Source organism: Erythrolamprus reginae, chromosome 1 (assembly GCF_031021105.1).
Source record: "Erythrolamprus reginae isolate rEryReg1 chromosome 1, rEryReg1.hap1, whole genome shotgun sequence".
Lineage (NCBI taxonomy): Eukaryota > Metazoa > Chordata > Lepidosauria > Squamata > Dipsadidae > Erythrolamprus > Erythrolamprus reginae.
Genome location: NC_091950.1, coordinates 271,421,500 through 271,448,111, shown reverse-complemented (window position 1 = coordinate 271,448,111; position 26,612 = coordinate 271,421,500). Strand labels below are relative to the sequence as shown.

The following is a 26,612-nucleotide window of genomic DNA, read 5'->3' as shown; positions in this document are numbered from 1 at the left end:
GCCAATGCTGTCACTCCACTTTGTTTTTCATTTTTCATTTGAGTCAGGAGCAATGGTTTACATTCTTGCGTTTGTTTGATTTTCACCGCGTAGTCTGAGAACCAGGAAATGAAAATAAGGGCAAAACTATCAATTCCATTTCCAATGGCTTGAACTGAGCTATATAACAAAGGGCACATTGTTAGTTCTTCAGAGGAAGTTGTTAAATAGAATTTTAATCGTGTGTATGTGCATTACAAATACCGAGTGAAGGAAACACAACTTTGCACCCTTTTTACTTCCAGAATGCCTGCTGATGTGGGCAGCAATTGTTTATGAATAAGACCAGACTGTTAATTTAAACTGGGTTTTTTTTTAGTGTTGGAGACAGTTTCTAGTAGCCAGGACCATCTTGTAGAGTGTCAGGTTACTCGGCTTGACATTTTGAACTAATTATGATGGTTTCCTAGTCTGTTCTAAACCATCGCCTTCTCCCTTTTCCATCAGGGTTACAGGGGGAATAGATCTGATGTGGGGAGTGCTGATAGGAACTTGCTCCTCGGTTTATCTCCCCCCCCCTTGAAAGGGCAAAGAGACAAGACAAACAGTAAAAGTGAGACATGGCTAAGCTAAGCCATGTGAGGCAGGAAACGTAAGGGTGGGGGTGGCGGGGGAAGCTGAGAGGTCAGAGAACTAATGCTCTGTTAGCATAATGCTCGGGGAGTGAATGGGTTTAGCAGCAGATGTTGCCTGAAGAACAGAAAGGGTGTTTCTTTTAAGCTCACTCTAGGGAGGGCGATGCCTGTCAGTTCAGAAGAAACCAGGGGGAGATAAAAAGCTTCCCCAGCCACACTGGGCAGCGTGGCCGAACATTTATGGCCGGGAATTTCCTTCTATGCCTTCTTTGCTGATCCGAACATTGACCGAGCGCACTCTCTCTCCGCAACTCCAGTGAAATCGGAAGTCTTGCTAGGTTTTAAAGCGAATGTAAATCTGCCGTGCCTTTGTGGAAGGAGGAACGTTGCGGCTTCCGGCTGCCCTGCCGCCTTACAGAGGATAGCCAGTTTCAAGCAGAACGCTGCCCGAGCGGTCGGAGAGAAAGTTTTCTTCCGTAGCTTTTTAAAAAAATCTCTTTTGGTTCAACTGCTCAGAAAGTGGCACTTTCCATAGGGAACTTCTGAAGACTTCGCGCAGGAAATTTCAGGACACAAGCAAGAAACAGCTACTTTTTAAGTGGAGATTATTATCCTCTTATTCCGAATGTATCTGAATTATTTTTTCTCATTGGAATTATTTTCTTTTTCCTGGAAAACTTTTCAAGTGCCTTGGTCGTAACATTTTTTGCAGTTTGTCTGGATTGTCTTGTTTTGTTTTTCCCCCTTAAAGGGCTTCTTCAGCGTGGCTTATTGATAAAGGAGATGGGTTTTTCCAAGCCTTTTGAATGGATTACAGTTAGCCACTTCTTGAAGATAATATGGTACCTGCTGTAAAGATGATTTGCTTTGAAGACTCAATCTGGGGATTTAACTAACGCATTTTAACTTGAGAAATGAAATGGAGCGATCCAAAGGAAGGTCTGACTGTTTGAGCCACTTAGATTTTGTTGGGGGTTTTGTTAGATTTTTTTTAATGTATATACTTGAGACAGTATTTTAAAGTGTTCAAAGATAGCCCCCCCCCCCCGTTTCTTCTTTTCTTAAGCTCAGGCACTTTATATGTTTAGCAAGGGAGCATTTAAATCACAGCCAGGTAAATGTATACGTTTCTTTTATAGATGCACTGATTATAACCATATGCACCTCATAAGTTATGCTCTTGGTTTACTTTAGTATGTAATTAAATGTTCTGCTGAAGGCAAGTTTACTGTAGTGGCATTCGGGTCTCTCTTTATCTGTGTATTGCACGACATCACTAGTAAAGACTTCAAGAGCAGCACTAGGACAAAGTTCTGCAAATAACTGCAGAAATGGGGAAGCCACTGAGCAGGCCAGACTGTTTACGCCAGAATCCTCCCTGTGTAGGAAAAGGTGAGGAGGAGGAGGAGGATATAAATATTGAGGACTGCTACGTTCCTCAGAGGTCAATCTACGACACTGTTCGGCTGAATGAGCAGATCGATTCGGGTTCGAAAGGCAGCCTTTCCTCCAGGCAGTTCTCCGACCGGACCTTGCCATGTAGTCACAGAACACTGGACCTCAGCATCTTGTGCTCCAACGGTGCCCTCTCTTCCTCCAGTGCGTTTGAGCTGAGAGGACGGGAGACGAATAAGCTAGACGAAAAAATGGTCTTTGACGCCCTTAAGATGAACGGTGACATCCTTCGAACAGCTGGCGTGCCCAAAGCAAAGTATCACACAGAGAAGAAAGACCATAGGAGATCCTGGAGGATGCTCGTCTTGCCAAATTTTGCAGATTCTGCAAATAAAAGTGAATCCTCAGTTGCCCGGGCTTTCGAAATGACAGACTTAGCAGTGAGAAGCCAAGAGGAATATGGCACGAATTCTCTTACTTCAGAAGACGACGATGATTCAGGTCTGTGCAGCCCTCAGACAGAAAGGGAAGGAAAGCAAGTTGGGCTGCCAGAACGACCCCACCTGATTAGAAGCTTGTCTTCCATAGAGGACATTCAGTTGATAGGCAGATTTGGAACATTTTCCTCTCCTGTGCCTAGCAGTGAACATAACGCCTCAAGGAGTTCCCTTCTCAACCAAGTGAAGTTGCAGGATACTTTACACTCAAAGCATAGAGAAGGGAAACCTCTGTTGAGCCTGGAAGGTCCCCAGGAAGGAGGAGATGGACCTTTTAATCCAGGGATTTCTTCACAAAAGGATATCTTAGCGCATGATGAATGGCTTCAGGAGAGCCATCGAGAGTGTGACATCACTGTAGATATTATAGACGGAAAGAACAGCTCTGAACCATTCGAAAACCCTGACAGGATGATTGAAAAGGATATTTTACCTCAGGATATGGATATTTATTATGAAGATGCAAGTATACCTTCTGATAAAACGGACATAGTAAAACACGCACACGTTCACCAAACAGAACACAACAACACGATACACACAAACCCAAGTGAAATTCAAATTTCCCCTCAGGCTTTAGAACTTGAGAATACCTCACGTCACCAAGCAAATCCAGTGAGAACTGACGCCACTTTCAGGGTTGCAGGCCTACCTATAGAAGAAACCTTGGATACAATTTATAACGGGCTGAGGTCTAATAAGGTAATTAAAACATAAAAGCATGTTGTAACATTGCTATTGACTTTTCCATTATTTGGGTTTTGCTTCTGTGATTGCCTCCTGAACGATTATGCACGTGTTTGCTTAATCTTTCCAAGAAGGTGCCTAACCTCATTTGGTGGACATATGTCGGGAGGCCGAAATTGGTAGATGATCATTTTGCTAAATTGATTTAGGGGTAATATGTGACAGGGTCGATTAGGTCCAGCTGTTTTGGCTTGGTTATTTATTGTCCAGATGGGACTTGCCTCCCTTCAGATGAAATGCTTTCATGATGTGTTGATGTTCAGTTTCTCCCCCTGCTCTTCCTTTTATTTCTAACATAGAAACATAGAAGACTGGCGGCAGAAAAAGACCTCATGGTCCATCTAGTCTGCCCTTATAGTATTTCCTGTATTTTATCTTACAATGGATATATGTTTATCCCAGGCATGTTTAAATTCAGTTACTGTGGATTTACCAACTATGTCTGCTGGAAGTTTGTTCCAAGGATCTACTACTCTTTCAGTAAAATAATATTTTCTCATGTTGCTTTTGATCTTTCCCCCAACTAACTTCAGATTGTGTCCCCTTGTTCTTGTGTTCACTTTCCTATTAAAAACACTTCCCTCCTGAACCTTATTTAACCCTTTGACATATTTAAATGTTTCGATCATGTCCCCCCTTTTCCTTCTGTTCTCCAGACTATACAGATTGAGTTCATTAAGTCTTTCCTGAAGTGAATTTCTGATAGCATAAACTGCTTTTCAGGCCTTCAGGGCCATTCAAGGCCTATTTTGTTGGGGGGGGGGTTCCCCCAACTGATAATCCTCTACATGGTTCCCTAGCAATAACTTATTTGAGCTTAGTGAGAATGACTTCTGAGCAGGCAAGCATAGGATTGGACTACGAACTATAAATGGCAATGATTGTTATGGTTTTTCAAATCATGCAGATTAAAGACAAGTTGCATGTATTAAAATGGTTTCTTTGCATCCTCATGCCAAGACATACTTTTGAAATGGCAGGGATTTTACAAGAGTCATGATTAATGGGCCAAGTTGCATGTAGAAAGAAAGAAAGTAGACTCTTATAAAGAGAGAGGATATTTGTAAGTTTCACATTTTTAAATTTTGTGTCATCCATTTTGGGGATCCCTTATCTCAAAGTTTGTTCATAAGCTTTTCTAATGAAGCTAACTTTTTGTATTCACATATTAGTTATATACAGTATTGCTAAACCATTCTGAGGAAATATTTGGATTGGAATATTGTGGAAATACCTTTACAAAATGTGGATTTTTGAAATGGAAATAGAGATCTACTGTATAGCCAAAGAATTATGAGACCAGTTGCACAGAGTTAAAACGAAGCTGGAGTTGTATTTCCTGTAGTAGGATGTTCTTCTTTGTCTTTGGAATTTTAACAGGACCTTCAAATGCATTGATTGATTGAGTGATTGATTGATTGATTGGATTTGTATGCTGCCCCACTCCGAGGACTCAGGGCGGCTCACAACATATCAAAAGTACAAAAGAGTATATATCTCAGAAATCCAATTAATATGACTAAAAGAACTTAAAAACTCCAATATAATTTTAAAAGACATTCATCACCATTCACTCCATAAATACACTAAAGCACTCATTGGTCAGGGGGCTATGATATAATGGCCCAAGCCTGGCAGCATAAATAAGTCTTTAAACTTTTTCGGAAGGCAAGCAGGGTGGAGGCAATGCAAATCTCTGGGGGGAGCAGATTTCAGAGGGCCGGGGCCTTCACAGAGAAGGCTCTTCCTCTGGGCCCTGCCAAACAACATTGTCTGGTTGGCGCTACCCTGAAGAGGCCGACTCTGTGGGACCTGGCTGGGCGCTGGGATCCGTGCACCCAGATTATAATGACAAATACTGTATAATTTAATGTAAGAACTTGTGGAAAGAACAAGTCAGAAGACAAAATTGTCTGAAAATTTGTCACTTTGCATCTCAGTTATCATTGATAATTGTTTATTGCTCTAAAGGGAATGTTTTAGAAGGAAGTCCTTGACTTAATGACCATAGTTGGGACCAACTATTCCACTGTTAAGCAAGGCAGTTGTTAAAGTGAGTTGCCATGGTTGCGGAGCAAAACATTGCAGTTGTTAAGTGAATCGTACAATCATCCAACTTCTCTCGTTGACTTTGCTTGTCGGAAGCTGGAAGGTCACAAATGGTGATCACATGACTCTGGAATATCGCAACCATCTAAAATATATGCTGGTTGCTAAGCACTCAATTTGTGATTGTGGGATGGCTGTGATAGCCATAAGTGCAAGGACTGGCCGCAATTCAGCATTTTCAGTGTTCTTGTAACTTTTTAAAAAATCACTAAATGAATGGCTACAAATCAACGATTACCTGTAATATACTTGGTTGAAAAAGGCAGGAACTTAGTGCACTACCCATGGGTATTATAGATCTAAATGTTTCTTTGCAAAACCTTTGTGAAGTTGCTAGTGATGATGATGTTTCCTGCTTATTCTGAAAACTTTATTTTTTTCATATTCCTGAAATGAATGAAAGATTGGATGCATCTAGAATAGCGTTGTTTGTAATGTGCTTTGCATTCTACAAATATGCATAGTATTCTTGGTGGCTAGTAGGCATTTTCCCTTTATCCCATGAAAGATTGTTAAAACGTGTAAAGAAAGGCATCATTATATGTTTGGGATTAATCCCATATTTAGTTTTAGTTTCTCTCTTTGTCCAGTCTGTAACTATTTCAAGAAGGATTCTTCTATTTCTTAATGTACTTTCTATGTATGTGAGTAGTAGCCGCTCTATTATGAAAATTTACAGGATTTCTTTGTAGCTTTAGTATAATATAATATAATATAATACTGTATAATATAATACTGTATAGTATAATATAGTATGGTATAATATAGTATGGTATAATATAATATAATATAATATAATATAATATAATATAATATAATTCTCTGTGGCAGCCCCGCCCTCTGGAATCAACTCCCCCCCCCGGAGATTAGAACTGCCCCCACACTCCTTGTCTTTCGAAAATTATTCAAGATCCATCTATACCGCCAGGCATGGGGGAGTTGAGACACCTTTCCCCCAGGCTTTTTTATATTTATGTGTGGGTATGTATATGCTGTTTGCTTTTTAAAATATGATAGGGTTTTATGTGCTTTTTAATATTAGATTTGTTTTCGCTGGAATATTGTTTTTATTATTGTTGTGAGCCGCCCCGAGTCTTTGGAGAGGGGCGGCATACAAATCTAATAATTAAATTAAATTAATAATTAATAAAATAAAATAAAATAAAATAATATAATATAATATAATATAATATAATATAATATACATGCGTTACCCAGTTGATACACAATTGTTACCTCTCGGTTTTCAATCTTTAATTCAGTGGTCCCTAACCTTTCCAGCTTGGCAAACCAGCAGAGGCGGCAACAGCGGCAGGAGTAAGGGATGGTTTCCTGCGTGCGTGCCACTTTCGCGAATGCAGCTTTGTACACATGTCCATGCTCATCCACCACTCCTACGTCCTGGTTCCAAATTGGCAGACCAGGGGTTGGGGACCGCTGCTTTTATTGGCATTGCATAGATTTGCAAGGGGTGTTGAAATCCCTTAACTATGGTTGCAGATCTTTGATGTCAGCACATGTTGTTTTCAGACTTGTAATTGGGAGCATAAGGTGAGAAAAGGGTCTACTATGTATGTGTAAGCTTATCTCCTACATACCTACTAACAACACTTTGAGTAACGGAAGTCATACTTTTGGTGTCAATTAGCATTCTTTGTATTAATTGCCACCAACGTCAAACATACCAATTATCCTTAATGCCCAAAGGGCCTAAAGGTTCCATATTATTTGTCCCAGTTAATTTTGCCATCTCAATAACTGGGAAATGTTGGTTGCCTTTTCATATCTTTGGATGACCCTTCAGAATGATGGATTGAGTTTAATATATTTACTTCCTTTATTATTGTGATGTTATGGTTAAATCAAAGGGGAATCTCAAGGAAATGCAGCTGTGCTATTTACTATTGATTTTACTGTCACTTTTTGTAAGCATTCCTGCTGCTTTTAAAAGGATAATGCTTCTGTTCGTGGCATTTGCACCAGAGTTAAGATCAAATCCAGGTTCCATTGCTGCAGTTACCTTGAATTTTTTGCCATAAGATAATACTGTTTTAACCCTGGATCTGCAAATCCAATCAACCATTAGCCACTTTGAAGCAATAACGAGCTCCCTCCAGTTACATCTAAAAGCACTGAACTGCTTTTAAACTGCAGCTGTGCAGAATATTGCACCTGATGCTGATTCTGTTTCGATGAAATTATTCAAAACTATTGTCACTGTTGGGTACAAGTAGGGGAAAGGCCTGTTTTCTAGTGATGTGTGTTTCCAAAAAGAACGGGTGTGGGCGTATTCATGTAAACAAAGCAGTTATGTAGGACTTTGGAATAACATCTTCAGATTGCTTTCCTTAATAATTATCTCTGGCCTGGCATGAATTGCCATATAGTACAGTGGTATCTCTACTTACAATCTTAATTCATTCCGTGACCAGGTTCTTAAGTAGAAAAGCTTGTAAGAAGAAGCAATTTTCCCCATAGGAATCAATGTAAAAGCAAATAATGGCGTGCGATTGGGGAAACCACAGGGATGGTGGAGGCCCTGTTTCCTCCCAGGAGATTCCTAGAGAGGCCCCACAGTGGCTTCTCCCCGCCTTTTCCGGCCCTGTTTCCTCCCAGGAGATTCCTAGAGAAGGCCCACGGAGGCTTCTCCCTGCCTTTTCCGGTTACAGTTTCGGAGGCTCGGGTTTGTAAATAGAAAATGGTTCTTGAGAAGAGGCAAAAAAATATTGAACACCCAGTTCTTACCTAGAAAAGTTCATAAGTAGAGGCGTTCTTAGGTAGAGGTACCACTGTAGACCAATTTTGGGAGTTTCTGTGTTAGAAAAGTTAGAAACAATTTTTCCCATAGGAATCAATGTAAAAGCAAATAATGCGTGCGATTGGGGAAACCACAGGGATGGTGGAGGCCCTGTTTTCTCCCAGGAGATTCCTAGAGAAGCCCCACGGAGGCTTCTCCCTGCCTTTTCCGGCCCTGTTTCCTCCCAGGAGATTCCTTTTTTTTTTTTTTTAATATCAATTTTTTTATTATTTTTTTCATAAAAACAGACAAATACATACAAACAATAAACATAAAGTGGGGGTATATTTCCCCCGCTTCTTATGAAAGTATACATTCAAATATAGAAAAAGAATACATAGTTAAATATATGTTAACTATTATAGTAAAAAAAGTTAATAAATTTGGGTTAAAGTTTTACAAATCTTGATGTGAGTGTTAGGTAGGGTTAGTATAGCATAATTACCAAAAAAAATACCTTTAATATAATCTTAATTACTATAGTAAGATAGTGTCAAACCTTCAATTCAAACAATAAAGATAAATTCAACTATTATGCATCTTGGTATATTGCTTATACTTATACATACATACACTACTATATCATAATCGTCAAAAAGTCCTTTTAAACTAATATTAATATTGTTATCACCTAGGTAAAAACTAATACAAAGAAAAACAACTAAAGATATATCTTATTTTTTCTTATCTATCCATTTATAAACATTGTTCCATGTTTCATAAAATTTAGTATCCTCTTGATCGTTTAATCTTCTTGTCATCATATCCATTTCAGCACAATCTAATATTTTAGCTATGACCTCTTCTTCCTTGGGGGTTTCCTCCCCTTTCCAATTTTGCGCATATATTATTCTAGCCGCAGTTAATATGTGTATAATTAAATAAAAGATTTCTTTCTTATAGGTCTGGTTTGTAACACCTAGTAAATAAAATTCCGGGGTATTATCTATATCTTGCTTTATTATTTCTTTTAATATTTTTTCAATCATTTTCCAATATATTTTTGCTTTACCACATGTCCACCATTGATGATAGTAAGTTCCTATATCCTTCTTACATTTCCAGCATATTGGGGATGTTTTGGGAAACATTTTTGCTATCCTATTTGGTGGGAGATGCCATCTATAAAACATTTTGATTTGATTTTCTTTTAGAGAAACTGATTTAGTCATTTTCCAATTGTTAATCCATACTTTCTCCCATGTGTCTATATCTATTTCCTTGCCAATATTTCTACACCATCTTATCATAGTATCTTTTAAAGTCAACTCTATGTTTTTATGAGCGATAAGTAGTTTATATATTTTCCCTATCATTTTTGTTGAATTAGTGGTAATTAAGGTAGTTAAAGGATTCTTACTTTTATTAAAAATGTAAAGAGTTTTATCCTTCTGATATCTAGATCGGATCTGGGCGTAGTGCCACCAATCTATTATTATCCCTTCTTCTTGTAATTCAATTCTAGATTTAAGCTTCATCTGATCATTTAATAGTTCTTTATATCTATGAGTTATTTTCTTATCCTTTATAGACTTTGGATGTATTATTGCTTCTAAAGGAGCTAGCCAGTCTGGGATACTTAAAAAATGATTTTTCTTTATGTCTTTCCATACTTCTAATAAGTATTTCCTCAACGTATGTCTTTTAAAATATGAATGGTTTTTGTCCTTATCATACCATAAAAATGCGTGCCATCCAAGCATTAAATCATGTCCTTCTAGGTCAAGTATTCTTTTGTTATCTAAAATTATCCAATCTCTAAGCCATGTTAATGCAGCGGCCTGATAATATAGTTTCCAATTTGGAAGGCCAAATCCGCCTCTTTCTTTAATATCTTCTAAGCAATTCATTTTTATCCTTGCTTTTTTACCTTGCCATATAAATTTTTTAACTAAGTTTGTTAAAGTTTTTAAAAAGATACCCCCTGGGTTTATTGGTATTGTCTGAAAAAGAAATAAGACCTTGGGTAAAATGTTCATTTTGATTGTTGCAATTCTTCCTAAGAAAGATATTTTCAAATTATTCCACATTGCTAAGTCATTTTTAATTTCTGCTAGTAATTTCATATAATTGTCATTTTTTAATGTTATTGTTTTCGCTGTTAAATTTATTCCTAAATATTTTACCTTTTTTACAATCTTTATTCCAGAAATACTTTCTAATTTCGTTTCTAGTGTTTTATTCATATTTTTAGTCAAGTAATGTGTTTTGCTTTTGTTTATCTTTAAGCCTGCTACGTTTCCATATTGTTCAATGGTTTGTAGTAAGGTAGGAACTGTTGTAATCGGCTCTTCAATTATAAACATTAGATCGTCTGCAAAGGCCTGGAGTTTATAGGTTTCATCTCCTACGGTTAAACCTTTTATTTTGGGGTCCGCTCTTATTTTAATTAATAAGGTTTCAAGGGTCATAATAAATAGCAATGGTGATATAGGACATCCTTGGCGAACTCCCTTATTTATGTCAAGTATTGGTAATTGACTGTTATTCAATATTATATTCGTTGTTTGTTTTGAATATATGGTATCTATTAGGTTAACAAATTTTGGGCCAAATCTCATTTTATTTAATTGCATTTTTATAAATATCCAATTAACGTTGTCGAAGGCTTTTTGAGCGTCCAAAAACATTAAAGATGCCGTCTTGTCTAGGTGTTGTTCATAGTACTCTAGTATATTTATTACAGTTCTAATATTGTTTTTAATTTGTCTCCCTGGAAGAAATCCATTTTGGTCTTGGTGTATTATTCCATTTATAACTCTTTTAAGTCTCTCTGCATAAATGGCAATAAAGATCTTATAATCTACATTTAATAGTGATATAGGCCTATAGTTTTTAATCTTTTCTGGTTCTGTACCCTGTTTATGTATTAAGGTTGTCAGTGATTCTGACCAAGATTTGGGAATTTTTCCCTCAAGTCTACATAAATTAAAAATTTCTAACATATGGTTTCTTATTGTTTCGTTGTCTATCTTGTACCATTCTGCAGGTATGGCATCTGGACCTGTAGCCTTATTGCTTTTCTGTTTTTTAATTGTTATTAAGAGTTCCTCCATTGTTATTGGTCCGTCCATGGTGGCCTGTTGATCTTCTGTTATTTGTGGTAAATTTGAAGCCTCTAAATAGTTAAAAACTTCATCTTCGATAACATGATCTTTAGCATATAATTCTTTATAAAAATTATACACAATGTCTGCCTTACCTTCTGTGTCGTATTTTATTTTACCATCTTTATCTTCTAATTTTTGGATTAATTTTGATTGACTCTGTTTTCTAAGTTTATACGCTAGCCATCTGCCAGGTTTATTTGCATGTTCAAAATAATGTTGCTTTGCTCTTTTGATCTTTTCAGTTAATTGGTTTTGTTCTATAACTCTAATTTTATGTTTAATTACATTTATTTCTGTCTTTAAATCTCTGTTCTTAATATGTTGCTGCGATAAGGATTCTAATTGTTTTAATTCATTTGTTAATTGTAAGTACTCTAATTTCTTTTCCTTATTGTGTTTTGCTGTGTAAGATATTGTTAAACCTCTTATATACGCTTTAACTGTATCCCATAAGTTCTGTGGAGTAGTGTCTGATGTTTTATTAATTTCAAAAAATATTTTTAATTCCTTTTCAATCCAATCCTTATATTTCTTATCATTTAATATATACCTATTCATCCGCCAGTTGTTCTGTTTGTTATTCATCGTCATATAGACCACTATTGGGTTATGATCAGCCCATGTATTAACGTCTATCTCAACCTCTCTTATTTGTTCTGCCACCATTTTTGGTGCCCATAACATGTCAATTCTCGTCCAAATTTTGTGAGGATTGGAGTAAAAGGTAAATTGCCTTTTGTGGGGGTGTCTTTCCCTCCAAATGTCGCTTAGTAGTAATTCCGCTTTCATTTTTTGAAAAGTACTAGGTAACAAATTTCTTCTTGTTTTTTTACCTTTTCCCCTTTTTTTATTACCTCCCCCTCCTGAATGGTCTAATTGTCTATTCGCGATAGCATTGAAATCACCTATTATCAATAAATTATCAATAGCTAAATCTATTATTGTTTGGTGTAAATTTTTATAAAATGTCATTTGGTCTTCATTGGGAGCATAAATAGAAACAACCACTAGAGGTCTAGGTTCAATATCTACTTGTACAATCAATATCCTACCCTCTTTATCCTTATGTATTTGTTTGGAATTTATAGAATTCTTGACATACATCACTACACCTCTTTTTTTTTGGTCTGCTAATGCAGCATACATTTTTCCAATTTTGGGATTCAACAGTAATTTTTGGTTATCTTTTTTAATATGAACTTCTTGTAGTATTGCAATCTGGGCATTTTGGTTTCTAATTTTAGAAAAAATTTGCTTCCTTTTTCTTGGTTCGTTAAGTCCATTAACATTTACGGAAAAGATTTTTAAGTCTTTATTCGTTGTCATTTAATGGGTTTTTTGGTTTCTCGCTGAGGTTGAACTCTTCTAGCACCTTGGTCCTGCTCTATTACTTGGGCAGTTGCCCCCAGGTTTTCTTCTTGCTGAGTTGGTAATTTTTCCCCTGGTTGCTGTTGAACTAGTTGTAGTTGAACCACTTGTTGCTTACTTGCGTAGTCGGAGTGGCCCAAACCACTCTGTTCAAGAAAGTACATGGCTTGTTCTACATTTTCCAGTTTGTACCTTGTAGAACGCCATGTCAGAGAAAGTCCTTGTGGAATAAGCCAACGGTAAGTAATGTTTTCTTTGATCAAAATTTTTGTTAGAAAGTGATAATCTCTTCTGTTTTCTCTGACACTTCTTGGAACTTGCTTTAGTATCTTTATTTCTACTCCCTGGCGTTGGGGCGGGGAGTTTCTTGAATAGTGAAGTATCTCATCTCGCAACGCCTTTCTTGTAAATTTAATATGTATCTCTCTTGGAAGGTTGTGCCGACGGATATAGCTATTCGAGATTCTGTAAACTTCATCGATTTCTCTCTGTAAAGCTATGGGGTCCTCTTGAAGTATAGCTCCAATAATTTCCGCCATAGTCACTTTTAAGTCTTCATCTTTTTCCTCTTTTATATTCTGAAATCGAAGTCCGTACGAAGCTCGTTGCATCTCCAGTTGGATAATAGATTCATCATATCTTCTGTATCTCTCATCGGCTCTCCCTTCAAGATATTCCATTCTTTTCTCATTTTTATCAGATTGTTCTTCAACTTTTTTAACTCGGTCGTCACTTTCTTGAAGTGTTTGTTGGATCTGCTTTATCTGGTCTTTCATCTCACCCATATCAGCTTTCATTTGGGCCATCTCCACTTTAAATTCTGCCAAGTCAGCTTTTATAGCTTCTCTTTGTTGTGTTGCCTCCTCCTTTATGGCTTCTCTTTGTTGTGTTGCCTCCTCCTTTATAGCCTCTCTTTGTTGAGTAGCGTCTTCTTGTGATTTGACCATGAAGTCCTTCAAAGTGTTCAAAGTCTCATGTATGGTTGCAAGATTGGACTGCATTGTTTTGTCTTTGTCTTTGTCTTTAGTAGACATGGTTAACACTTGATGCGAAGGAGAAGAATGCGGTGAGACTTGTGGAGATAGAGTAGTTGGTGTAGTTTGTTTTTTGGTTGTTTTAACAAGGGTTGAGGTGTGGGACATTATCAAATTAGAATCCACTATTTCAAATTTTAAGGTTAGTTTCAATTTTATATGTAGTGAAAAGGAAAAGAAATTACTATAAATTCCAAATCTGTTCAATATATTTTGTTTCCCTTATAATATGACTATACCAATTCAATAACAATTCAATTCAAAAAAAAAAAAAAGAAAGGAGAAGAAAGAGAAGGAAAAAGCAATATTATTATTTAGTGCCACAGAACAGAAGAACAGGTGCCTTTTCAAGTAAAAGGAAGACAAAAAGTAAAAAAAAGGGAAGAAATGTCAACTATATATAAAAAACAGAAGAAAAAGAATTGGAAAGGAAACTTTAGGAGGAGGGAAGAAAAAAGAGAAGGGAAAAAAAATGAAGTAAAAAGAGTTGTTCAAAAAGAAAAGGAAGGGGGGTAGTATTTTAATTCAACTATTTAGAATAGAGCAGGAACCCAAGGTTTTTTAACAATGCATATAGTTCAAACCAAGCTTCTTCTAGTAATAAAAATATCCAAAAATAGGAAAGAAAGTCAAAGAGAAATCAGGGGGAAAAAAAAAAGAAACAGATAGTTATTCAAAGACACAATAACAGTATTGTATACTTAAGTTCTTCTTATAAATCCTGTAGTTTTGCTAGGAAGTAAAGATGAAAATCCAAATATCAAAGGATAAAGTTATATTTGATGTCAATTCAAAATTCAAAGAGTAAAACAAATCCAAAGCTTGCTTGTGTTCAAAATGAAGTCAGTTTATTTTCCAAGTTCAAGACAGGAACAAAGAACAAAGAAACAGATCCCAAGATGGAGTCAAGTTAATTTCAGTGCAGCAGGCAGATGTTAAACCAAAGAGTTCTCAGCAAATAATCCAAAAGGTGTCAGCAAATAATCCAAAAGGCTCAGCAAGTATTCCAAATAGGTTAATCCAACAATAAGTAATCCAAAAAAGAAGTGCTTTCAATCTCTTCTAGATTCCATTTAGTTCATAGTTATTAAGTTATTTCATATTATAAAAAAGAGCAGCAGAAGAAAAAAAAAAGGCAGCAAGACTGTATTCCTCCGCTTCAGAAATTAAGTCCAAAACATTATGATTTTAAAAATCTATCAGCAACAAATTCTGGTCATCACTAGGAATTTCCTTTAGCAGTTAAAGTTTTCTAAATAGTCATATCAAATTTAAACTATTTTGTTAAACCATAAAGTCAGAAAATTATTTTATAGGTTCCAAAGTTCACTTTCAAGATGGAAAAGTAAAAGTGAAAAAAAGAATTAGATCCGGCTGTTATTTGCGGATGGGTTTAAACAAGAAAAAACTTTCACTTTCGCCCTAGAGAAAAAAAACTTTTACTTGGAACTTTTGCGATCTTCTGGCTTTAAACACGAAACACAAGGAGATTTTTACCTTAGGTCCTTTCTCTGCTATATTCTTTTTCAATGTAGATGTAGATATTTATACTTTCGCTTCTTTGATTCTGTTCTTCCCACTGAGTGAGGGGAGAAAGCGCTGGCCGGTCCTCCTAGTCGAGGAGGAGCGGTTCTCCCGTCTCCGAAGCTGCGGGGCGAACCGCTGCCTCCGGAGTCCTGGCGATGGGTCCTCGGGCAGAGGAGAGCCCCCTGTTCATGGATCGGGCCATCCGGGCCCGATCCGATCGCAAATGCGACCTTCGGAGGGGGTAGAAAGGATTCGCCTGGCAGAGCCCTGCCAGACACGTCCCGCCGCGATCTCCACCAAACCGGAAGCCGCCTCCCAGGAGATTCCTAGAGAAGGCCCACGGAGGCTTCTCCCTGCCTTTTCCAGCCCTGTTTCCTCCCAGGAGATTCCTAGAGAAGGCCCACGGAGGCTTCTCCCTGCCTTTTCCGGTTACAGTTTCGGAGGCTCGGGTTTGTAAATAGAAAATGGTTCTTGAGAAGAGGCAAAAAAATATTGAACACCTGGTTCTTATCTAGAAAAGTTCATAAGTAGAGGCGTTCTTAGGTAGAGGTACCACTGTAGACCAATTTTGGGAGTTTCTGTGTTAGAAAAGTTAAGCATTAGGATTGTTGATGCTTTACAAATGAGAGGGAAAAAGTACTTCGGGTGGAATGAGAGCTATTAAAACAGCCATAGTTTTTTCTTTTCCCCAGGGTTCTTTATGAGCCTGAAAAAAAGATACCATACATCAGTTTAAAAAATCCAAAAGCAATAAGGCTTTTAAAGTGTTAGCACTTATTATTTTAACCTTGCACAGAAGCTGGAAAAGATTCAGGATGTTTTGCTAGTGGAGAGAGAGAGAGATGGTATTCAAACTGAAGATTTGAAGCCCTTCTTCCAAGTGATTTTTGAAGCATGTACAGCTCCGTTAAATTCAGATCATTATGGTCATACTTTCACTTTTAACATAGTGTTCAAGTTACTACTTTTGTAATAACTATTTGTCAATCCTTAGTGTCCGTCTGTCCGTCCGTCTGTTGGTCTGTCTGTCTAAACATCTAAATTTACCTTGAATTGTTTCAGGTTATGAAGTGCAATTTTACGTATACATTTTACATATAAACATTATCTTTCAACACATGATGTGCATGCTGTGTGTTTTGACTTCAGATATCTGCTCGGGTTGCTACTTTTGTTCAACATACTGCTGCTCCAGGCTCTTTTGCCCAAGTAATTTTTTGCCCTTTCTTTCCCTTTTCTGTTTCAATTGATAGGCATTTGAAAAAGAAGAGATTGATCCGCTGCAACTTAAGCAGCAGGAGGTAAACTGGTTGGGTCAAGGCCTTATTCAGAGCGCTGCTAAAAATGCAAGTACTGATAACCTTGAGCGGGATATTGAAGAAGTTAATACGAGGTGGAAAACGCTCAATAAAAAGGTACAGAGCTATGTTTTCACTGTAAATACTTGTTGCTTTTACTGGGTTGTTGTTTCCGATAACTCACCACAAAGTCGCTAAATAGTTGGCCCTGCTGGGTGCTGCAGTGGCCGATGACCAGGCATGGCCGGGATCTCGCAAAATCTCGCGAGGTCCCGGCCAACAAAATGGCGGCTATTCATGAGGTCGCGTCTCCCTGGCCCTGCTGTCCAACCCCTGAAAGGTGATTGGAATGGGCGAGACCCAAAGGCAGGCTCTCCCCAAATTGCTCAGATCGAACTAAAGGCACCATGAGCCCTTGGAGAAAATTAAGGGAGACTAGGATAGATCTATTTCGGCCTTATTTTGGCCTCATCAGCTAGCCATACCCACTGGGACTTGAACCTGTAGCCTTTGCCTTGTAAGGCAGAGAATTATCCTTCTAGGCTACAGTATCCAATCCCAACATGTAATCTCCCAAGTCTGAAGCATCACCTAAGCTTCAGCAACCACATAGAGCTCCTGAACGCACAGGCTAATATTTCTCACATGGACAGAAAATGTTATTATAAAAACGACACCTCAATAACATTACATATTGTTTTGGAAATAATTTGGAAAACACATTTGCATTGAACAGAGTGGTAATGTAGTACCTGTCTATATCTCTTAAGCTGAGGAGTCAATTGGCTGCCCCCATAACATGTTCTGTGATTGTGGGAAAACATGTTTCTTCTTTAGAAGAGTTGCAGAACAAGAATTGCTCTGTTAATGCTCTGCATCTAACAATGTATCAAAAGTCAAACCTCCTAGGCCAGTCGCATTATATTGTATTAATATTTTTTTTCAAAGAAATTATTTCTAATACTTAGGAATGTTCAATAGTCATACATCAAATGAGAAAGGAATAATTGCTCATTATTATTATAACAAATATAAAATATTTATCACATAATGACATCACAAACCTACATTAAAGAGAACATCAGGACTCATCGAATATTTATTAGATTAAATCTTCAGATAAATTGTTGATGCAGCGTGATTTTGGTATTCTATGTATGTAAGTTTATTATGTTACTTATTATTATATGATGAATATTTTATATTATAATAAATAGATATTTATAACAAATCTCTATACATTTATTAGGGTCTTAAGTTTAATATTTACTAAAAAATGTTTTTAGTCATCACATTTCTCCAAAGCATCTTTTTTGGATTTGAATAGGAAGGATTACATTGTGTTAGACCTGTTATGTCTGCCGATGACACATAAAGTCAGACAGTATCATTTAAAAAATCTTGGAAAATATAAGAAAGTCTGTGCTAAACAGAGGGACATAGCAGCTCAGTGGCTAAGATGCTGAGCTTGTCCATCAGAAAGGTCGATATTTCGGTGGTTCAAATCCCTAGCACTGTGTAACGGAGTGAGCTCCCATTACTTGCCCCAGCTTCTGCCAACCTAAATAATGTAAAAATGCAAGTATAAAATAGGGACCACGTTTGGTGGGAAAGTAACAGCGTTCTGTGCCCCTTCAGCATTTAGTCATACTGACCACGGAGACATCTTTAGACAGCTCAATCTCAGGTTGAGAAACGGAGATGAGCACCACCCAATAGAGTCGGGAATGACTAGCACATATGTACGCGGGAAATCTTTAACTTTATCTTAAGCAGACCATTATTTTATTAATGGGAATAACAGTAAGTACAATGCCATTTCTGTATCATACTGATGGAAGACAACTGAGGAGACACTTCATTTGCCACCCAAGCATTAATGGCAAAGTTGAAGAGAGAAAGAGAAGACACTTTGAGGATTGTCTTTCCCATTCTAGATGTAGAATTAGGTCTTTTGTCTTGATGACTGGCAATATTACAGCTCGTATATTGTGGAGATGATTTGAAATAATTATTGAAGTACAAGTAAGTCCTCAACTTCTGATCTCAGTGAGCCCAACATTTCTGTTACTAAGCACAACATTAAGTCAGTTTTGCCCCATTTTCTGACCTTTCCTTTCGCAGTTGTTAAGTGAATCATTGCAAGTGTTAAGTTAGTAACACGTTTGTTGACTGAATGTGGCTTCCCCATTTGCAGAAGGTCGCAAAAGAATCACATGAACCTGGGCCACTGCTGCTGTCAGAAATTCATACAGAAATACATACAGAAATACATACAGAAATGTATGCCGCCACGAGTCTACAGAGAGGGGCAGCATACAAATCTAAATAATAATTATTATTATTACAATTATAAATATAATAATAATAATAATAATAATAATAATAATAATTATTATTATTATTATTATTATTATTATTATTATTATTATTATTATTATGCACTTTGGATCGTCTGTTGATTTTTTCAAAGCCAGAATTGAAAAATCAACAGACGATCCAAAGTGCAGATTCTGTAAAGAAAAAGATGAAACAATCGATCACATTTTCATCTGCTGCAAAAAGATCGCACAGACTGACTACAAGCATATACATGATGCTGTGGCACAGATGATCCACTGGAACTTGTGCCGGAACTACCATTTGCCATTGGCAAAGAACTGGTGGGATCATAAGCCCGAAAAAGTGGTCGAAAATGAGCAAGCAAAACTACTGTGGGACTTCCGACTTCAGACTGACCGAATTCTGAAGCATAACACACCAGACATTGTGATTGTGGAGAAAAAGAAAGTATGGATCATCGACATCGCAATCCCAGGAAACCGCAGAATTGAGGTGAAGCAGCTAGAGAAATTAGTGAAATACAAAGATCTAAAAATCGAGCTGCAACGACTCTGGCATAAGCCAGTGAAAGTGGTCCCAGTGGTACTTGGCACGCTGGGCACAGTACCAAAGGATCTCAGCGGACATTTGAAAACCATCAGAATTGACAAAATCTCCATCTGTCAATTGCAAAAGGCCGCTTTACTGGGATTGGCAAACATAATTCGCCCTTACATCACGCAGTCCTAGGTGCTTGGGAAGCGCCTGACTGGTGATGAAATACGAAATCCAGCATAGTGATCTCGTTTGCTGTGTTGTACTGACATAATAATAATAATAGTAATAGTAATAATAATAATGCCAATTGTCCAGCATCTGGATTTTGATCATGTGGCTATGGGGATGTTATAACAATCATAATTGCAAAAAAATGGCCGTAAGTGCCTTTTTCGGTGCTGTTGTAATTTCTAATGGTCATTAAATGAATGATTATTAGTCAAGGACTACCTGTACTCAAATATTGTCACATCTAGGAAGCATTATCATTAAATAATGAACCAAGTGCTTAATTTTTATTCTTCTAATTTTCTTCAGTTTCTCAAAGGCATTAGGATATCAGATGATACATTGTGGGCAGAAGATAATGTATTCATGTTTGTTTTCTATATATATATATTTTAGGTTGCACAAAGAGCAGCACAGTTGCAAGAAGCATTGTTGCACTGCGGGAGATTTCAAGATGCTGTTGAATCTATTCTTAGCTGGTTAATTGATACAGAAGATCTTGTGGCAAATCAGAAGCCCCCATCTGCTGAATTTAAAGTTGTGAAGGCCCAAATACAGGAACAAAAAGTAAGTGAAAGTTAGTTATTTGTCTCTCTCCCTCCCCCTTTCATTATAGATGTTCTGTCGGGCTCTCTGGTAGACTCCTCCCGAAAATTCACAGGTACAAATTTCACACACACACATTTGAAAATTCAAAACAATGTTCTTTATAATGAAAATTCACTTAAACTAAGCCCTCTTTTTGTATAGCAAAGAGCACTCGTCTCCAAACAAATTGGTAATTTGTACAAGTCCCTTATCAGTTCTGTGATACTTAGCTTGCAGCTGTGAGGTAATTCACAGTCCTCCTTCTTTCACAAAGTGAAACACACTTTGCTATGGTTTAGTCTCAAAGCGGGGAAAAATCAGCACACAAAAGGTCAAAGTCAGCAAAGCAGTCACAAAACACAACAATCAGATAATCCTCCACAATGGCCAAACCCACAGGCTGCTATTTTTAGCAGCCTCACTGATTACCACAGCCCCACCCAACCACAGGTGGCCTCATTTTCTTTGATAATAATCTCTCAGTTGTTGCTGCCTATGCATCGCTCTCCGCATGCGTGGCTGTATCATTAACTCTTGTTCTGAATCCAAGGAGGAGCTAGATAATTGATCTCCTTCTGAGCTGTCTGCCACACTCTCCTCCTCCCTGTCACTCATTTCTTCTTGGTCAGAGGAGCCTTCATCAGCAGATTCCACCGGGGGCGAGGGGGCACAAAACAGGCCTGCAGCATGTGGATGTCTCCCCCACATCCACAGTCCTTGGGGCAGGAGCAGGGCCAGAGCTAACCACAACAATAGAGCTGGAGCTGGAGATACTTAAAAGGAAATGCAGCTATCCTTTTATGCACTGGGTCCACTTTGAAATAGGACAGGGAGGCAGACAGAGAAGAATTTCGATGGGAAGGGATAATAGCCTCCTCCCCCCCTCCCCCCAATTGTAGTATTTCTTTTTGCTGTTTTAAACTTGATTCGCCTCTGGAAGAGGAGGAAACATAGGCAGAGAGGATAAAATCCAGTATAGGAATTTATCCATCACCAGCTGCATTTTAGAATGTTCCATGCTTGTTTATCCAGTTAGAGGTTCCTAATCAGAGGTTTCAGAAATGAATAAGGTCTCCCCAGAGAATCTTCAGAAGTAAATACAAACTTATTATTTCAGAGTAACAGAACATTTGTTTGAGATAAAAGCAACTGGTTCAATTAACTCCCATTTAGATTTTATTTTAGCCTCACACTCATGCTGTAATTTGAGCCTTGCTCCAGGCATACCCCATAAAGGATTTTACACTACTTTTATGAAAAATCCAAGGAGCGTGTTGCCTAATTAATTTTTTGTACATTTATATACCATTCTATCCCAGAATATGAGAGAATGAAAATGGAATTTCCAAATAGTCTCTATCAAGGCACTGACAAGACCCAGGCGTTTTTCTTAGCTCCACTAATGTTACCTCATTACTCTGGAGTGCCCTAGATGGATTTTGGTATCATTTATGCACTTGAATATAAATAGAAAGGGAATGGTCTACATCAGTGATGGCGAACCTTTTCTGGCTTGGGTGCCAAAAGAGTGGATATGCATTTAGATTTGGATTTAGATTTATTAGATTTGTATGCCGTCCCCTTCTGAAGACTCGGGGCGGCTCACAACAACAACAATACAATATACAAGGTACAAATCCAATATAAGTTTAAAAAATGAATTTAAAACCCATAAATATTAAAAACAATCATTACTACACAATCACACCATTCTCATATATTACAGTCAGAAAAAGGTGGAAAGATAGTTATTCCCCCCATGCCTGGCGACATAGATAAGTCTTCAACATCTTGCGGAAGGCTGGAAGAGTAGGGGCAATTTGAATCTCCGGTAGGGAGTTGATTCCAGAATGCCGGGGCTGCCACAGAGAAGGCTCTTCCCCTGGGTCCCGCCAAACGGCATTGTTTAGTCGACAGGACCTGGAGAAGGCCAATTCTGTGGGACCTGATTGGCCACTGGGATTCGTGCGGCAGAAGGCGGACCCGGAGATATTCTGGTCCGATGCCATGTAGGGCTTTTTAGACCCATAGTGCAATGCTCCCCCCCACACGCATGCGCACAACCTCCATGCTTCCCCCCCCATGCATGCCCACAACCTTTTTCACTCTGCACCCCCTGCGCATGTGCACAGGCCTCACTGAAGCCCGTTGCGCTCTTTCTTGCTCTCCCCAGGCTTCAGGAGGCTTTCTTGAAGCATGGCAAGAGTGAAAACAGCTGAAAAGAAGGCTGAAAATCAGTGAGCAGCACGCACATGGGCGCCAGAGCTCACATAGAGCATCACCTCATGTGCCATCAGATATGGCTCCCTGTGCCACATGTGGGTTCGCCATTTCTGGTCTACATAATAAGAGTAATGGTGGCGTAGTGGTTAGAGTGCAGTACTGCAGACTAATTCTGCTGATCACCAGCAGTTTGGCTGTTCGGGTCTCACTGGCTCAAAGTTGACTCAGCCTTCCATCCTTCCGAGGTCAGTAAAATGAGGACCCAGATAGTTGGGGGCAATAGGCTGACTGTGTAAATCACTTAGAAAAGGCTGTGAAGCTGTATATAAGTATAAGTGCTATTGCTATCATCAAATACCATTTACCTCCTGACTACCTCCACCCTAATTTGCCTTCCGAAAAGCGGTAAAGACCTAGCTTTTCCAACAGGCCTGGAGCCGTTGATCCTATGGTGGTAACCAGTGAGATCAGGCCATGAACAGTATATTGGGTTTTAATTGTTGCATTGTAAATTGTTTTTAAACTGTTTTTAGAGGTTTTAGTACTATTATTGATGTTTTATATTTTCGCTGTGAGCCGCCTAGAGTTCTTAGGGAATTGGGCAGCATAGAAATTGAACAAACAATTCAATTCAATTCAATTTATTAGATGTGTATGCCGCCCCTCTCCGAAGACTCGGGGCGGCTCACAACAATGATAAAAACCAATATTATAGTGAAGCAACTCTAATATTAAAAAGAAATATATAAAACCCTATCATATTAAAAACCAGACAACACATACATACCAAACATAAAATATAAAGACCCTGGGGGAAAGGTGTCTCAAGTCCCCCATGCCTGGCGGTAAAGGTGGGTCTTGAGTAGTTTACGAAAGACAAGGAGGGTGGGAGCAGTTCTAATCTCTGGGGGGAGTTGATTCCAGAGGGCCAGGGCCGCCACAGAGAAGGCTCTTCCCCTGGGGCCCGCCAGAGGACATTGTTTAGTCGACGGGACCCAGAGAAGGCCAACTCTGTGGGACCTTATCGGTCGCTGGGATTTGTGCGGTAGCAGGCGGTTCTGGAGGTATTCTGGTCCAATGCCATGTAGGGTTCAAGCCACAACTCTATTTTCAGAATCAGCCCTTTGAGGAGAATATGATGAGTATGTTGGGGTCAGAATTCGTAACTGGCATTTTTTGACCAAATCTTAGAGCTGGGTGAAATTCAGCTTCCTGAGTCGTAGATTAGGTAGGTAGGTAGGTGAATACAATTTGCAGTTTTGTTTTGTTTTTTAAAGGTAGGAGTAGCATCCTTCCTTTTTTGTTTCATCTTCTTATAATTTAATAATAGAATAGTAAAATGTCCACTATGTCCAGAAAAAAATAAACACATAGAAGGGTATTTATATTGGAGCTGCCTACCTGTATTTAAGTTGTATATAGTACGCAAAGTGCAAAACATAACCATAATGTTAAAAATATAAATATGCATTATTTCCCCCATCCCAAATCCCACTACACTATCATAGCAGGGCATGATAGTATTCATGAGAGGGACGTGCAAAGAATGCCAGGAATATATGCCAACAATATATATATTGTTAACAGGGTCACCTCTAAGTTATGAAGATTGCCCTAAGAAGGCACCCGGCTAAAGCAGCAGGCCACTCACATTGTGCAACAGCAATGTATAAAAAGAATGGGGATGGCAGATCGCTTTAGTTTAGTGAAAGAGGTATCATTTCATACGGCATGAGATAATGCAGTGGTAAACCGTTCCAGTATTTGACCAAGAAAATCACATGGGTATATAAGATAAAGTGATTGATGTTATAGTTCCAGGTAATTGGCTTTTCAGGTTGGGTGGTACTCAACACACTACTGAGGGAAAGCTGATGACCTATTGTGCAATCACCAGCTTAGGAGAGGAGGGAAGTAAAGAGATGTGCTAGCATGAAGCTAACTCATGGAGGAAACATGATAGACTAGATTAGTGAAACTCTATCTACTGGGCAAACTCTATCTAAGGGAAGGTAGTGAGTCAGGTGAGAATAATGTCATTTGCAAGAAACCAGAAGGACTTTGGGTCCAAAGACGGGCTACAAGAATGGTGGCAGGTCTTAAGCACAAAACGTATCAGGAAAGACTTAATGAACTCAATCTGTATAGTCTGGAGAACAGAAGGAAAAGGGGGGACATGATCGAAACATTTAAATATATTAAAGGGTTAAATAAGGTCCAGGAGGGAAGTGTTTTTAATAGGACAGTGAACACAAGAACAAGGGGACACAATCTGAAGTTAGTTGGGGGAAAGATCAAAAGCAACATGAGAAAATATTATTTTACTGAAAGAGTAGTAGATCCTTGGAACAAACTTCCAGCAGACGTGGTAGATAAATCCACAGTAATTGAATTTAAACATGCCTGGGATAAACATATATCCATCCTAAGATAAAATACAGAAAATAGTATAAGGGCAGACTAGATGGACCATGAGGTCTTTTTCTGCCGTCAGACTTCTATGCTTCTATGTTTCTAATAGGCCAAAGCAGTTCCTCTATTGTTGGTCACCTATATTATAAGAACTTTGCCAGTCTGGCTGCATTCCCTTGGGAACTAGTCTGCTCTGACATTTCCTCCTATATAGTGACTACACATCTCTTTACTCTGCCTTCTCCTTTAGCTGGTGATTCCAACATATAATCTTTCAGAATGCTAATGGCATTTATGAGAAGTTTTATTTATTTATTTATTTATTTATTTTGTTCAATACACAATGCGGGTTTTAGTGGCTATATATCTATATACACATAGTAAAATACATGATAAAGGTCATAGAGGAGATACTCATAGTAAAATATATCTAAGAAATAATAGAAAAGAAGATATAGTAATAGAACATATAAATGAAAGAATAGAAGAAGAGATATAGGAATAGAAGAAAGGTATAGGAGATATAGGAGAGCAATAGGACAGGGGACGGAAGGCACTCTAGTGCACTTGTACTCGCCCCTTACTGACCTCTTAGGAATCTGGATAGGTCAACCATGGATAATCTAAGGGTAAAGTGTTGGGGGTTTGGGGATGACACTATGGAGTCCGGTAATGAGTTCCACGCTTCGACAACTCGGTTACTGAAGTCATATTTTTTACAGTCAAGTTTGGAGCGGTTAATATTAAGTTTAAATCTGTTATGTGCTCTTGTGTTGTTGTGGTTGAAGCTGAAATTGTCGCCGACAGGCAGGACGTTGCAGCATATGATCTTGTGGGCAATACTTAGATCTTGTTTAAGGCGTCTTAGTTCTAAACTTTCTAGGCCCAGGATTGAAAGTCTAGTCTTGTAGGGTATTCTATTTCGAGTGGAGGAGTGAAGGGCTCTTCTGGTGAAGCATCTTTGGACATTTTCAAGGGTGTTAATATCTGAGATGCGATATGGGTTCCAAACAGATGAGCTGTATTCGAGGATGGGTCTGGGGAGGTGTATGGCAAATTGAAGAGAGTTTTGTGAAAGCGGAGCCAACAACTGTAGCAAAAAAAAAGATCAAGGAACCAGTGAGTAGCCTGGTTCCTTGGAATGTCCCTAGATTAAGGATAGAATGAGAGATTGCCCACATGTGCTCCCCACAAAAAGCAACCACATGTGTGGTTGCTTCTTGCGAGGAGACCAGATGACAGTGATTGTCCACGGGTTTGAGCATTGAGACATAAAGGGATCAGTCATCTTGCTTGCAACCATAGCAGAGCGTTTTAAAGGACACTAAGTTCACAAACCCCTCACTTTTGGGAAATAGCCTATTAACCATCTTAAAGCTATTAGAGCTTTTTGCAACAACAAATTTGAATTTTTTTATTTATCTTCGACTCTGAACGAGAGAAAAATGAAATACAAGCTTAAACATAGCAAAAGATAAGTGACGATTTTGGAAACAGAGGAAGCCTGATCTCAGTTAATACAGGTAGTCCTCAACTTATAACCACAATTTTCATTTCTATGCATGATAATTGTTAATTTTGTCCCATTTTGCCAAGTTTATATTGGATGAAATCTAAATTGAAATCTATGGCACATTAGCTTGCTGATGTTGCCACACGGGGAAAAAAATCTGAACTTGCAAAAACAGAAAGGGGGAACATGGAATGTAAAATACATCAACATAGGAAAGCTCAACACAGAGAAAGATGAAGTAATTCATATAATTCTGTAAAAGTAAGTCAATC

The 26,612-nt window shown here is 38.2% G+C and overlaps 1 protein-coding gene across 12 annotated transcripts in view; it reads left to right on the top strand.

Moving 5' to 3' along the window:
- The window catches only part of LOC139156879 (dystonin-like), a 400,586-nt gene that overhangs the window by 264,784 nt on the left and 109,190 nt on the right, over window positions 1-26,612 (top strand). For all 12 annotated transcript variants that reach the window (XM_070733016.1, XM_070733011.1, XM_070733010.1 and 9 more), the window contains 2 exons: window positions 16,452-16,613; window positions 20,001-20,171. In XM_070733016.1, coding sequence (XP_070589117.1) covers window positions 16,452-16,613; window positions 20,001-20,171 — 333 coding nt within the window. The remainder of the gene's footprint in view (window positions 1-16,451; window positions 16,614-20,000; window positions 20,172-26,612) is intronic.